Source organism: Cyrtonyx montezumae, unplaced genomic scaffold (assembly GCF_038088225.1).
Source record: "Cyrtonyx montezumae isolate F1298 unplaced genomic scaffold, pur_monq_1.0 scaffold_10, whole genome shotgun sequence".
NCBI lineage: Eukaryota > Metazoa > Chordata > Aves > Galliformes > Odontophoridae > Cyrtonyx > Cyrtonyx montezumae.
This window is the reverse complement of record NW_027071826.1, coordinates 52,029,182-52,043,378: the sequence shown is the minus strand read 5'-3', so window position 1 is coordinate 52,043,378 and position 14,197 is coordinate 52,029,182. Positions and strand designations below refer to the sequence as shown.

The window sequence follows — 14,197 nt, the reverse complement described above, 5'->3', positions numbered from 1 at the left end:
AAGCAGACAAAGGGAGTCAGCTGGTGTCGCCCCAACAGGTTGTCACCACCCATGACCCCGTGTCCAGTCTGAGCACGGGATGCACCATCCTCCCGCAACCAACACGGTCAGACTTTGCTCTGTGTTCACCACTTACTTCTCCAAGCAAGGGGAAATGAAGATGGAAAGGCGGTGTCACGTTACGGGGTCACCTTTCCCATCCCCACTCCTCCAAGCACCCTGCCAGACTTTTTCAGCACCTCTTTGCTATTTGCAGCCCTTCTGCAAGAAAAGCTGCGAGGAGCCCTCCCTTCCCGCTTGGAATTTTAACTCCTTGCATTCTTTCAGAGGTTGATAGGGGCGGGGGGGTTGTGGGGTGTTTCTTTTTGTGCTGTTGCAGGGGAAGGGAGAGGAAAAGGAACCAAAGCATCCTGCAGCACCACGCCATGCCCATCGCTCGCCCCACTGGCCGCATCCCCGAAGCTGCTTGGACTTCTGGCATCAGGGAGCTGACAGAGCCCTGGAAAGGTGCCTTGGGCTGCCTCGGCGTGGCTGTCTTCTTCGCCATGACCATCGGCATCATCTCCTGGCAGGCTTTGGAGCAGCCCCTGGAGGAGTGGGTGCTGCGAGGTCGGGCGAGTGGGATGCTGTGGGACCGCCGCCGTGGTGCCCTGCTCCTGCGGGCGCTGCCGATGGGACGGCCATTGGTGGCCATCACGGTGGGTGGTGTGCCAGCCTTAGAGCCACCTCCACCACGGGATCGGTGCTGGCAGGATGGCATGGAGTTCTGCTACGCATGGGAGGAGGAGGCCGAGCTCCGTGTCTCGCTCCAGCCCACCCCGGCCCCTGGCACCGAGTGTTACAGTGTCCGCTGGACCCCACTGCGCCCCGATGTGATGCTGAAGGTAACAGGGAGCTCCATGACTTGCTCTTTCACCTTGCTCCTGTGGGGTTAAAATGAGCCGGTTTGGGCTGAAACGCAGCATTTCCCTGTCTGGTTGTATTCTGTTGTGTAAATCTGAAGGGTGTGGGTGGGGAAAATCCCATTTCTGATGCTCTGTGTACCCCCTATACCCACAGCGCTGCCTCCTCCTGGTGTCCCTTGAATAACCACAAGCTGTGTTTATAGGGAGACCGGATAAATAATCATCATGGGGGAAATAAGGAAAGCTCGGGGGAGGTCCATGCCAACCCCGGGCACAGTCACACTCCTGCTGGGATGAAAATTTATAGGGGTTTTCTTTGGGGCATTTTTTCCCTCTATGGGGTATTTCTATTCTTTTAAGCCCCAGATTGCCCCTTGGCATGGTTTCACGCCAGCAGATGGTGTTATCTGAGAGAAACCGCTTCATTAATTCATCTTAACTTAGAGGTGTCCAAGGGGATGAGCTAGAATAAGTTTTTTTTTTTTTCCTCCTTGATTTTAATTGCAAAAAACCTATTGGAAAATATCATCTGGAGGGAAGTTAAGTGTTAGGAGTGAGTTTAATTTTTTTCCCTCCCCTACTCCCAGCTGGTGTAACTGGTTCAACTGACACCTGGTGCAGCTATTCTGGGCCTCCAGCATTTCCACTTGAATAATTTACGTCTCCACTCCTCACCCCTCCTTCAGGCGTAACCTCGTGATGCCCCCATGGCAGCAGTAGGCTTTGGGCGGTGTTGGGGAAGCACGGGATGCAGGGGGACCATCTCCACCCACCCCAACTGCTCCCAGATTTCTGGGGGCCCATCTCTGCATGCCAAGTCACGCTGGAGGCTAAGTCCTGCTGATCCCTGGCTTTGGCAGGGAAGGGAAACTCTCAGAGGCTTTGAATTCTGTGGAATGCAGATGCATCTAGATGCATCTTAATGGGGGTAGGTGGGAAAGATGGCAATTCAATACCTTCCACTCCAAACTGGACAAGTTAAGATGGACCTTGAAGACCACAAACATAACTTTAAGTCTAGACTTCACCTGGATGCCATTTATTTCTCGCACTGTTTGGCACCTTTAATCAACCCACATCCTACAAAAGTGTTTATGCAGGATTTCATTAGTTTTTTTTTTCCTAAAAGCCCAACCCTTGTTCTTAGGTAGGAAAAGCTTAAAGTTTCTAACAGGTGATCTGCAGACAACAAAAAATAGAGTGGGAAACCCTGAAGTTTATGGGTTTGGGATTGTTCTTCCTGGAATAAATTGAGGTAATGACATGGGCACATCTCTCTCCTGCTGCAGGATTGTTTCTCCATGGCCAATGTCTCGTGGTATGGAGGTGTAAGCCTCCGTGCCCAGCGCTGGCCCCTCAACAGTGCTGAGAGCCCAGAGCAGCCCTTTGTCAGTGGAGATTTCAGCAAAAACCCCACCGGGTATGGCCCTGTGCTGGAGAGATACTTCTTAGGATCAACAGGTAATTGCTGCTTCCCCATTTGATTTCCTATGTGTTTAATCTCTGCATCTCTCCATCCTTCCCCATGTTTATAAAGCCATTAAAGAGCTGGGTTCGTATCCCAGGGACTAAAATATTTTAGAATTGATGTAACTAGTGGCAGCAGGATTGAAGGGATGGATCTCAAACATCCCCATCTGTATGGGAGAATTGGGATGTTGAACCGAGGCTGCTTTTACAATTCATAGAGCCGTGAAGGTTAGAAAAGATCTCTAAGATCCCCAAGTCCAACCCAACCCACCCCTGCCATATCCACAGTTCTGGAATTCTCCTAGGGATGCCAACCTCCCTGGACAGCCTGTACCAGTGATCCCACAAAGCACCCTGAGGGGAGTCTGGCACAGAACAATGTCTGTGTCCTGAGCACACATTTGGGATTCTGGATGTGGACTAGGGTAAGGCTGCCATTATCAATTTGGGTGGATGTTCGGATTGTCCCATAGCGTGCCAAACTTCAGATATCCATCCAAAACTATTTGCTTTGCAAAGGGATTGTTTTAGGAAGAAGTTGGCCCAAGTGCATGAGCTGAATATGGAGGAAAAAAAGGCTGGAAATACTGCACATCCAATTGAATATAAGTGGCTCAAAAAGAGAAATAAAGAGCTGGATGGGTTTTTTTTTTCTTTCTTCATAACTGGGGCTGCTCTATGGCCACTGATGCAGAGGTACTCACTGAGCACTTTCTTCCCCCCCTCTTTTGTCCCCAAGGAGTCACAGTGACAGTGGCACCAGATGTGCCCCTAGTCCTTTCGCTGGAGAGCCATTGGCATTTCTGCCTGGGAGGAGCTGGAGTCCCCCTGCACTATGTCCTCTGCATCAGCCCCGACATCACGACTGCGCACCGGCATGTGGGCACCCAACTGGCAGGGCTGGCACGGGCACTGCCTGATACGACCCTGCTGGGGTAAGCCATTCCCTCTGCCCTCACTACTGGGTTGCTTTCCAAGCCTAAATTAGTGAAAATTTCCATTTTATCACTTTTTCTCACCCTCTTAATTTTGTGTTCTGCTTATGCTGTGTCCTTTGCTAGCCCAAGGTGCAGACCTCACATATTCTTCATCCCACAGGTCTCCTATCTGGAGGTATGATGGCCCGATGGGTTCAGCTGCCAAAATTAAGCGGGGTCTGAGGTCGCTGGCCAGGAGACTGAAGCGACATCGGATGCAGGAGGGAGTTCTGGCCCTGGGGGAGCATGGCACAGCCATACTTGCTGCCACGGTACATCCCATCCTGCCAGCCCCTGTGCTTTGAGCGATTTCAAGTCCTTCAGAAATGAGAAAGCATTCATTTATTGAGTGGGAAATTTATTGAGCATTCTTTCTCAGTGATGGAAATCTTGGTTTGAGATTTTACTTGTGGAAGGTGGTCATGAGTAGTGCTCCCCAGGGGTCTCTTTCGGGACCACTGCACTTCTATATCTTTATCAATGAGGATTTTTAACTGGAAACTTATGAGGTGCTGCACTTGGGTAGAGGCAATCCTAAATGTGAGTACAGACTGGGAGAAGAACTCCCTGAGGGTAACCCTGAGGAGAAGGACTTGGATGTCCTGATAGATGAGAAGCTTTTGTGAGGTCCCATCTGGGGTACTGCATCCAGTCCTGGGGCCCCCACTATGGAAAGAATGCAGAGCTGCTGCGAGCGTCCAGAGAAAGGCTACAAAGATGATCAGAAGGGTGGAGTACCTCTCTGCTGATTAAAGGCTGAGGGAGTTGGGCTTGTTTAGCTTGGAGAAGAGAAGGCTCCAGGGAGACCTCACTGCATCCTTCCAGTACTTGGAAGGAGCTTACAAGCAGGAGGGGGAGTGAATTTTTACACAATCTGATAGTGATAGGACAAGAAGGATTGGCTTTAAACTGAAGGAGGGTAGGTCAGGGTTAGATGTTAAGAATAAATTCTTCACACAGAGGGTGGTGAGGCACTGAAACAGACTGCCCAGAGAAGTTGTGAGTGCCCCATCCCTAGAGGTGTCCAAGGCCATGTCAGATGGGATCCCAGGCAGCCTAATCCAATGGTTGGCAACCCATGCCATGGCAGGGGACTTAGAGCACAGTGATCTTTAAGGTCGTTTCTAACCACAGTGGTTCAATGGGTCTGTGGTTGGCTTGGGATTCTACCCCTAGAAATGGTGCTGCTGACCTCTATGGCTTTCCCATTCCCGCAGAACAATAATTTCCATTTTCATTCCCTTCAGGACCATGTTCCCACAGAGCGGAGGAAGAGGCATGGTGGACCCCATGCCTGGGACCTGGCAATGATCTTCCCCCTGCGGCTTTCCATCACTCTGTCCCCCTACACCAGCATCGCTGCCCGGCTCTTCCTGCACTTGCTGCGGGACGGTGAGACCGGCTACTGGCTGAGCCTGCAGCCCCGCTATGGGGGCTGCTCGGTATGGTACCCAGCACCTCTATTTTGTTTCATTTTCAGTGGCCCACCAGCTTGCTGTTCAATTGGGAACCTCGTGGGGAGGAAATTCTCACTTTTATGCACTGCACCAGTGCAAATTGTGGTGCCATCCCCTCTCCAGCCTTGCACCCCGCAATTTTTTGGCTGTTTTAAGGGTCTGACTGGTATCCCTCACCATTTGCTGCAGATCCCGTTGCTGACCACGTGGAAGGGACAGCTTTGTGCCCGTCTGAACATCACCAATGAGGCAGCACTGAGCTGGTACTTGTCGCATGCCCGGGGCCTGAGGCACAAATTGGGTGCCGCATACGTGATCTTTGAGGGTGCTGAGGGTAACGCCTTCCTGGAGCAAGCCGTGTCCCCTCCTGCTGAGCTGGCTGGGGACCAATATGCTGAGATGCTGGCAGCAGCACTGGTGGCACTGGGGAATGCCACTATCATCAGCGTCGGTGCCAGGTGGGTTGTGATGAGGGGATGCTTGGGAAAGCATCAAGGTGATTCTCTTACCTCTCCGCTTCCATATATATCTATATATATTTTGTAGTGTTATTTGAGTAACATTTTAGGACATAAAAATGCATCAACACTGTAATGCTTAACTGCATTCATGCCAGATCAATAGAAATGTGTTGTATCATCTATGGGCATTTAAGGAGGGAAGGAAACCCTATGAATGGTGGTAAGAAGGGCCCATGTTGACTAATGACTGCAGTTTTCTGACCTGCATAGCCCATAGCTGAGTTAACTCCTTAACATTTGGAAAAGTGCCTTGAGATCCTTTTTTATCCCTCTACTGTGATGTTGGAAATGGATACGTGGGCTGCTTTGCAAGATGACTGATTTTGTGTTTTATACAAGGGACTGATAATGTGAGAAAGCAATAACAAATGTGTAGCTCTGCTTTTTATTTGAAAATGAACTCAGATTAGCTGCTGCCAGAGGTGTGGATGACTCCTCAGGCATCTGCAGAATCAGAGTGGGGCAAACAACAACTTTTATTAGTGCTTTTAACCCATCCAGGAGGGGGATAGTGTCAGGGCTAAAATCTCCTCAGTTAGATGAGCTCCAGACCGTTTTTGCAGCCAAGTCTTGTCATGAAAGATTTGAACCTGACACTTTTTGGCTGCTGGAAATGCAGTGGCAGTGTTCTATCTTCTATGCTGGGCTGTTTGGGGTCATGTTCCACACTCCAAGTAAGCTGCATGCTTAGAAGTATTACTGGAAAAAATAATAATAATAATAACATGGGGAAAATGTTTCCCTCTGGCAGAGAAACAAAACCACTGTCAGTAATGATGGCCCCTCAATGCATAACAGATGAGCATGAATTCAAGCCAGGAGGAGAAATTATCCCTGTAGGATGCATCACAATGGGATTCGGGTTCTGGATTTGAGGCATCTCATGGACGAGGGCTGAGGGAAAAGAACACCCCAGTTGGTGTTCTGGGTATGATTTTGTAGACTGTTTTCCCATGAGGGAGTGCCAAGAGGATGAGTGTGAGGTGGGGTGCCAAATCTCATGGAGTCGAGCCAGGTGGATGAAAACTTTGAGCAGGTGATCTAGGAAAACATCACAGAATCATAGAATTATTAAGGTTGGAAAGGACCACTGAGATCATCACCCATCACCATCAAGAAGAATTCAGCAGGTGCAGCAGACGAGGTGGACAGTGCTGGCTTCCCTTCCATGAAGGTCCTCAATGGATGGGGAACCCATATGACCACAGGGACTGCTGAGACAGCCAAGAGTTGTAGTGTTTCTTCTGTGACCCTTCTAAACACATTGGGTTTGTGCTTGTTTCCCCCAGATCTAGTCATCTACCATTCTTTGTCCAGATGAGCCCACTTCATTCGGACTGGAGCCATGCTGGACTGAAGGGGTTAATTCCTTCCACGCTGCACTACAGCCTTTTGGGCTACAACTTTTTCATCCCTGATGCAGTGGGTAATGTCTTCTTTCCTTCCTTCCTTGCCCATCATGGTATTTTCTGGGGGGATTTTTGCAGCATTCCATGTGAGAGGAGCATAGGTTTGGTGGCTACAGGGTGGCTGCAAGCACTTTGTTCCCAGCACCCCATTTTGGTTGGATTGAAGGTTACTAGGGAATGGGCTGAGGAACTGAAAACAGAACACCACGTTGTAAATCATAACAGGCAGCCAACTCTCAGGGGATGCCCTATACAGAGATCCTTCACCACACGCGTTGCTTGGGCTAAAACTGAGCTGACAAAAGCGAGGAGGGAGCCAACAGCTGGAAAACAGCCTGCCTGGGCTCCCAGATGAGAAATAGCTATTCCTAAAATGCCAGCAACCCGGATTCAAGTTTGTTTTTCTGCTCTGAAGCACAATAGCATGAGATCTTTAAATAAATATGACAGAGTTTGAAACATAATTATCTAATGGGGACCGAGCAGCTTGTTTCTCCACTCTTCTTGGAGGTGAATGTTATCTGTTTAGACCTCACCACAAGCACAGAAGTCATCACAGAGGCCATGCTGAAGATGGTCAGAGCCAGCAGAGCTGCAGACAGCTCTTGAAAAGGGGTGGTGTTGAGCAATTTTCAATTTGGCTTCTATTTTTAGTTGTCTTTCCTTAGAAAAAAAAGGGTTGGGCAATCGCAACGTGCTGGTGGCATCCTGAAGAGATGCTAAATCTGTTGGCTGATGTCAGTGGGAGGGAGAATGAGGTACTCTGTCCCTGTGTGGATGGGAGTCATGGCACACAGCCTCCAGAAGAACAGAGCTTTGAGGATAGTCTGTGCAAGCCCTTGTGGAGCAGTTTGGTGGTGGGATTTTGTCAACTCTGGGGAAAGCTGCTCCAGACTGCAGGGTGATTGCCCTAGGAATACTTCCCTTTATGCATCCTCTCCTGCCCTTTCTAAATCTCTCTGGTATGCTGGGGGTGAACTGGAATCTTTTTCCACCACATGTAGATACTCTGCCCCTCCACCACTTTCTACTATGAACATGACTCAAATTACGTCTTTCAGTCTTGTTTCATGGGATACCAAAAGCTACACCTTTTCTTGTCCATCTGGGGACAAATGTCGCATTCTGAGGACTGCTGACTTTTTTCCAGCCTGCCCTTCGCTGTTGTTGTACTGTTTGTGCTCTGGTGAAGCCAACTTTCAGGTTTCTTTCTGTCTGACCTCTAGGTGTCCCACTCCTTTAGGTGATCCTATCAGGTTCTGCCTGACTATTATCCTTTGCTGGATTGTGTTGTCATCCATGCTTTGGTGATTGCATTTTAATCCTAGCTCAGGATCTGCGTAGAACTTTGTGTCACCTGCTTTTTACCTTTGAATGTCACATTGTCAGTCTTGAGAGATTGGAGTATTTTTTCACGACGCTTCTGCTTTGCATATTGAAGTGGCACGAAAACCCATTAGTTTTCTGACATATTTTTCTTTGCAGAAGAGAAATTCCTTTTTACAGTTTTCTGCTATGATTTGAAAACTGTCTCCTTGAACCTCATTCCCAGTATCTGTCCCTTCAAACATCCAGCCCTTTTAGGACATTCAATGAGGAGTCAAGGAAGGAAAACACAAGAGAGGGGATTCAGCTACTCTTGCAATGGGGTTGTGCATCCTGCTTGCATCAAGAGCAGGTTGCTTTGACCCCTCCTGTGATGAGATGTCCCCAAGCAGCTTTGCTCAGCTTCTTGTCCCTGGCAGGAGGCAGCCTGGCTGGTGACTCTCCAGGGGACCCGGAGCTGTATGTGAGGTGGTTGCAGATTGTGACATTCCTTCCTGTGATGGCCTTTGGCACACCACCCTGGCTCTGCTGTGACTCCTGGGTATGTACACTGGTGTCCCACAGAGGAGAGCACATCTGTCCCTTAAGTGAGAAATCTGCCCTAAAAGCCATTAAAAAAGACATTAACAGCCCCTGTTGGGAGAAGTTGGTGCTAAAATTAATTGTACTAATTATGATACCCACAAAAGCCAGCAACAAATCATTGCATGATCTCAACGTTGCTTTTTTTCTGCATAACTGTTATGAGTTTTCACCACTCCATGTTTTGGTTATATGCAACCATGTGGCTGGCACCCACAATGTCAGTAGGTATGACAGTATCACACTTGTGAGGGACCTCCTTCACTTTTGTTGCTGGAATTGTTTAATTATAGTTTGGTAGAATAGTTGATATCTACATTATCATGAAGCCCACACGTTTGCCTTCAAGACTTCTTTCAGTGTTTAGGGGAATTTTCGCAGAGGTGTTGCTATTAGAGCACTCAAGAAAGGAAGTGGTTCCTTAAACATTGAAGGAATGCCATCAAATTGCTTTACCAGCAGCAAAAGTGTTTGTTCCTTTGGATAAGGACATCAGCACCCCAGAGGATGTCACCTCCTAGACAGCTTTCACATCTAAATGGGCAAAAATCCACCATAATAATCCCATTTGGCAGCCATCGGGGTGGCCATGTTACAGTTTAGTGATCACTCCCTAAGGAAATGTCTGTTTTCTTTCCTCATGCTTTGCTGTGGATTCCTCTTACCATGTATTCCTTTTATCCCCCATTCCCGTGCAGGTCCTGAATCTTACCCAGCAATGCATACAGAGGCACAGGGACTTTGTGGTGCCACTCATCATAAAATATAGCGAGGAATGGCTTAGTTCGGGGTACCCTATCTTTCGCCCAGCGTGGTGGCTCAGTCCCATGGACCCGACCGCTTTCACTGTTGAGGATGAATTTCTCATTGGAGATGAGGTAGGGAACATAGAGAAAATTTCTCTGAAGGGTAATTTGGGAAAATACAGTTTCCTGCAGTTGTCCATCTACCCCTTCACAACCTCTTCAAATACAGAGCTCAAATAGAGGGTGCTCAAAACTAAAAGGTTGGTAGAGTCCCATTGATTCCTTCAGGTTTGGAATGTAGAATGTGTTCAAAATGGAGAGTCAACAAGACTTTTATTATTTATTTATTAATTAAATATCAGGGTATTTTTCATCCCTGAGTGCTGAAGAAACCTCCTGATTGTCATCATTGCTTATTTCCCCCATCAATTTTTGGGATGTCATTTCCATTACTTGGTGCTACACTCAAGGATTCATCCAAGGTTGATGGCTCACAGTACCCAATCTGACCTTTTCCTCCAGGGAGTTCCTCTAGCCTTGTTTGGGGTTTTTTTGTTCCTATGTGCCACTTAGAACAGAGGAGGCACAACAGAGAGTGTGCAGACCCTGGTTCCCAAGTTCAGGCTGGTATCCATGTCCCACCTGGACTACCCTATCCACACATTCCCTATGGGATTCACACACTTCAATCTGTTTTAATCCAATCACTGTAAGTAGAGCCTTCAATTTTAATAAGGCCACCACAAGTTAGGTGGAACACTATCATTCTACCACAGCTTGCTATGTGTGCATCTAGCTCATGGGTGGCACAGATCAATGCGATTTGCTTGAATAAAAAAATGGATATTGAAAAAGCAGTTGGAGTTTTCTGAAAGAGTTTCTTAAAGAAAATTGTGCCTTGTCCCCTCATTTCTGTAAGGAGAGTTTTTATTCTGCACTGCTGCTTTGCCTGGATACAGGATTCAAGTAGCTCAAGATTTTGGCAGTTCCTATGTATACATAGATAGGAATATAAAAACATATTTTATCTCTCTTCTCAGGTTCTGCTTGCAGCTTTTGACCTTTGTATTATTAAAATCTACAGGCTTGACTTTCTTGTCGCAAATTCTGTAAATTTGATTTATAGTTTTTTGTTTTTTGTTTTGCAAGCAATCTAAAACTTATCTGCTTCTCCCCATATCACTCAAACGGAAGAACCCCTGATGCAATCAAAATGGCCAGGGCAGAAATGTGCTCTGTGTTAGTGGGGTGAGATTCCCGGTAAAAGAGAGCAGACAGCTTTCTCTTCTAGGAGCTGCAACGCTGTGGCTTGGCTGAGAACTCCCAAAATACGGTAAAACATCAGGCTCTCTCCATCAGCTGGCAGGGCCAAGCATTTCTGATAAAGCACCACATGAGGCCAGCAAAGCCTCGCCTGATTTTGCTTCAAAAGGAGACTGAGCTGGCGGGGAGGAGAGCCCAGATGGGGGATGTTTTGATTTTCAGGATGACTTTTGGCAGCTGGAAGAATCAAGATGCACTCCAAAGCTTGATTTAGTGCCATTTGGAGCATGATTAATAATAATTTACTGGAAAATACATAGGTGGTTTTATCCTTGTATGGTTTGAGGCGAGGCTAAGCATTAGGATGCTGGGATGGATTTTCTGAGCATCATACTTCATGCAATCATCCTCTGCAAGGTGTTCATAAACGTCTTTTTTTTCACCACCAATGTTCTCCTGCTCCTGAGCTGCCTCCCAGACTTTTTTTTTTTTGTAACTCTAAGGCCTGGGAGGATAACCTTGGTTTGAAATTCAATTCGTTGTTCTCTTTCTATTTTTTCAGGCTGTTTTGTACATTCATCACTTCCAGACCCCTGTAATCTGCTTGTCTTGGCAGCACACTCCCAACCCATCGAGTCCTTCCAGTAAAGTGTGTTGAAACATAACTTCGAAGAGACAAGTGGCACTATTTCAGCGAAAACAAAACAAAACCTGAAAACACATGCAGCAATGCTTCCCATTAGTGCTGTCCGAGTGAAAGTGGAAGCTGTAAGAGGTTGGGTTGTGCTGCCAAGGAAGCCAGGAGGGTCCAGAAGTGTTCCCCAAAGGGAGCCAAACACTACAATGTCATCCTGGGACACCACTGCCCAAGGAGCATTTGTGTTTGGAATACGGTTTGACTGAGAACTCAAAAAACTGAGTTCTAGGAGTTGAATGTTCAGTAAATCTCATGCACTATTTTTTCTTTCTCTTGTTTCTTCACTTACTGGCTTTCCTGGAGTTTGTTTGTTCATGGTTTCCTGCCCCACCCCTTGTCATCCTTTCCTACTTTATCGCATGCACCCTGTTCTGCAGAAACTTGAATCAAAGCCTCGGTGTTCAATTAACTTTAGATTCAAGCCAAAGAAGCTTTTCTCTTCTTCTCTCTTCTCTCCTGACAGGCTATGCTTTTCTCGCAAAATAGTTAATTTAGGACTCTGAAAACCTCTTTCAGTTACTGAAGTGCAATAATTTATCAGGTCTGAATAGTCTCAGAATATTGGAAGCTCCTTTTGTTTCAGTAGAGAGGAAAAGAAACCTCAGGGCATTCTCCTGGCCCACCTGAGATCTTCAGCAATAAATCAAGGATAAAAGCCATATGTATATACAATCTGTAGAGCTCTTCAGAGACTGGATTGCCTTGCTTAGGCCACTGGGGGGAAAGAAAGCATAGCACACTGTTCCTTATGTCACAGCTCTGAGTCGGTCTTACTGATCTGTGGCATAAAATCAAACTTTTTTGTACTTTTATTTTTTTTTTTACATATCGTTATGCAATTACCCATGTGCTAAGGCAAACAGATGAGACAATTTGTGACAATTTGAAGACATTGGGCTGCTAATCTCTCGCAGATCCTCGAGTCCATAGAATGGTAAAACAAACACATTATTCTTGAGATGTGATCTATTATGTACTGTATACTGAGCAAAGTTTTTTCTAGGCTTTAGATTCAGACCAAGTCTCCCAGTGGGGAAGGCTTTGGAATCCCACCTTCTGAGCAAGCTGGAATTAGAGATCCCACAGAATGATTCTTTCTGATTAAAATCCAAGTTTCTGCCTCGGTTGGTGACAGATAATCTTTTACTCTTGATTAGCTCATATTCAAGTGTCTTCAACTCAGTCCCTCAGAGCACCAGCTTGGGAGAAAAGAGAAATCCCCATGTCTGCCAAAACTTCCCTCCATGGTGTAAGGGATGTATGTCACCAAATTCTTCACAACTCTATAAAATCTTCTCAAAATCTGCTATATGTGAGCCTGAGCCTTTCTGCATCCATCCTGGCCTGCTCAACCTAGAGACAGGAGCTTAGTTTTCTGGAAACTTTAGATTTCTGATGTTATTTCAGTTCAGGTGTTCTTCCAAAATATGACTTGGGTGGATTCTGGAGGCTTTTTCTTCCAAAGTATGCATTGGATGGAGAGTACATGATTTGTTGATGGTGTTTTTTCTTCCAAAATGCAAGCTGGAAGGACTTTCACACTGCAGTCAAATAAAGGACATTGCATCACCTCTTCTCACTGCTGTTTAGTAAATCTTGCCCGTGGGAACCTCTGCTGCTTGCACACATGGATACTCTCATTTGCAGCCAAAGCTGCTGATTTTTCTCTGCAATGCCTCAACTGACCCTGCAGGTGCTAAGTTACTTTTTCTTCCTCTGTTCTGCTGCAGGTCTTGGTGGCTCCAATAACAGAAAAAGGGCAAACGTGGAGAGATATCTACCTGCCTGGAGAAGGGTGCCGGTGGCGGGATACCAACAGTGCTCGAGTGTTTGATGGAGGCACTGTCCTCAGGAACTACTCAGTCAGCCTTGAAGAGGTGCCAGTTTTTGTAAAGACCTCCTAAATTCAGATTGTCTTGGGTCTGGGGCAGCTGATCTCCTTCAGAGCAGCACTGGCCAAATGTGGTCTGCTCTTACTTAAAGATTTTTCAGCCTATTTGCACTTTTCCAAGACTACTTTTTTACTATTTCAGCAGAAACTCTTTGAATCATTTATTATTTGCTGCTATTCTGAAATAGCACCAATACAGCTTGGGCACAAATACACATCCACACTACATCTATCCAAATATTTCTGGGGTTTTCCCAGGGAGATGTCTGTGTATGCAATTGGATGGGCATATCCAGCCACTGCAATAGTGCATCTTCCAGAATCTGATAGAAAGGAACATCACTTCCTGGGATGGGATTTTTGCATTTAAATAAACGTTTACACACATGGAAATGTAAAGATGATAGCACTGTTGATGTGCACGGACCTCACATGTTAAATCCTACCTGCTTCTCTCATCTGATGCTGCAAACGGGCCTTCAAAAGAGTTTTTGGTGGTGAGTGAGTGACTTTGATGAGTTTCCTTTGAAGAACAACTCAGTCAAGCAAAGTAGTGGCACTAACAGAGCCAGATGTGGATGGACAGGGATGACTGCTCACCTTGGGATAAAGAATCCCAGGACCCGGCATCCCACACACTACCTATGTGGCAAACTCCAGTGTGCCTGAGCCAGTGCTCTTCACAACTTGTTGAACTTTATGATTTTCCAAATTATTTCTTGAAGTGCAAGTGGGAACCATTGGGACCAACCTGTCCAGTGGAAGATGTGTGGGTGGTGCTGTGTGGAGCCAGGAGTTGGATCAGTGGTCTTTATGAGTCCCTTCTAGCTTGGGTTATTCTGTGATCTTCATGGGCTAAGTAGATGTTAAGAATGTTGAATGAGCGTTAAATGGATTATGTTGGCTCTTCTGATAACCCAAGATATGGATTTGCATGTGGATGAACAGGGAGA

At 46.6% G+C, this 14,197-nt stretch overlaps 1 protein-coding gene across 1 annotated transcript; it reads left to right on the top strand.

Moving 5' to 3' along the window:
• Nucleotides 1–425: 425 nt before the first annotated feature.
• On the top strand, nucleotides 426–13,855 carry LOC136060951 (SITS-binding protein-like). The gene is made up of 10 exons (XM_065755755.1): nucleotides 426–884; nucleotides 2,195–2,366; nucleotides 3,115–3,310; nucleotides 3,474–3,624; nucleotides 4,600–4,794; nucleotides 4,999–5,267; nucleotides 6,620–6,756; nucleotides 8,485–8,606; nucleotides 9,346–9,525; nucleotides 13,084–13,855. The coding sequence occupies exons 1-10, from the start codon at nucleotides 426–428 to the stop codon at nucleotides 13,255–13,257; spliced, it is 2,055 nt and encodes a 684-aa protein (XP_065611827.1). The 3' UTR covers nucleotides 13,258–13,855.
• The last annotated feature ends 342 nt before the right edge of the window (nucleotides 13,856–14,197 follow it).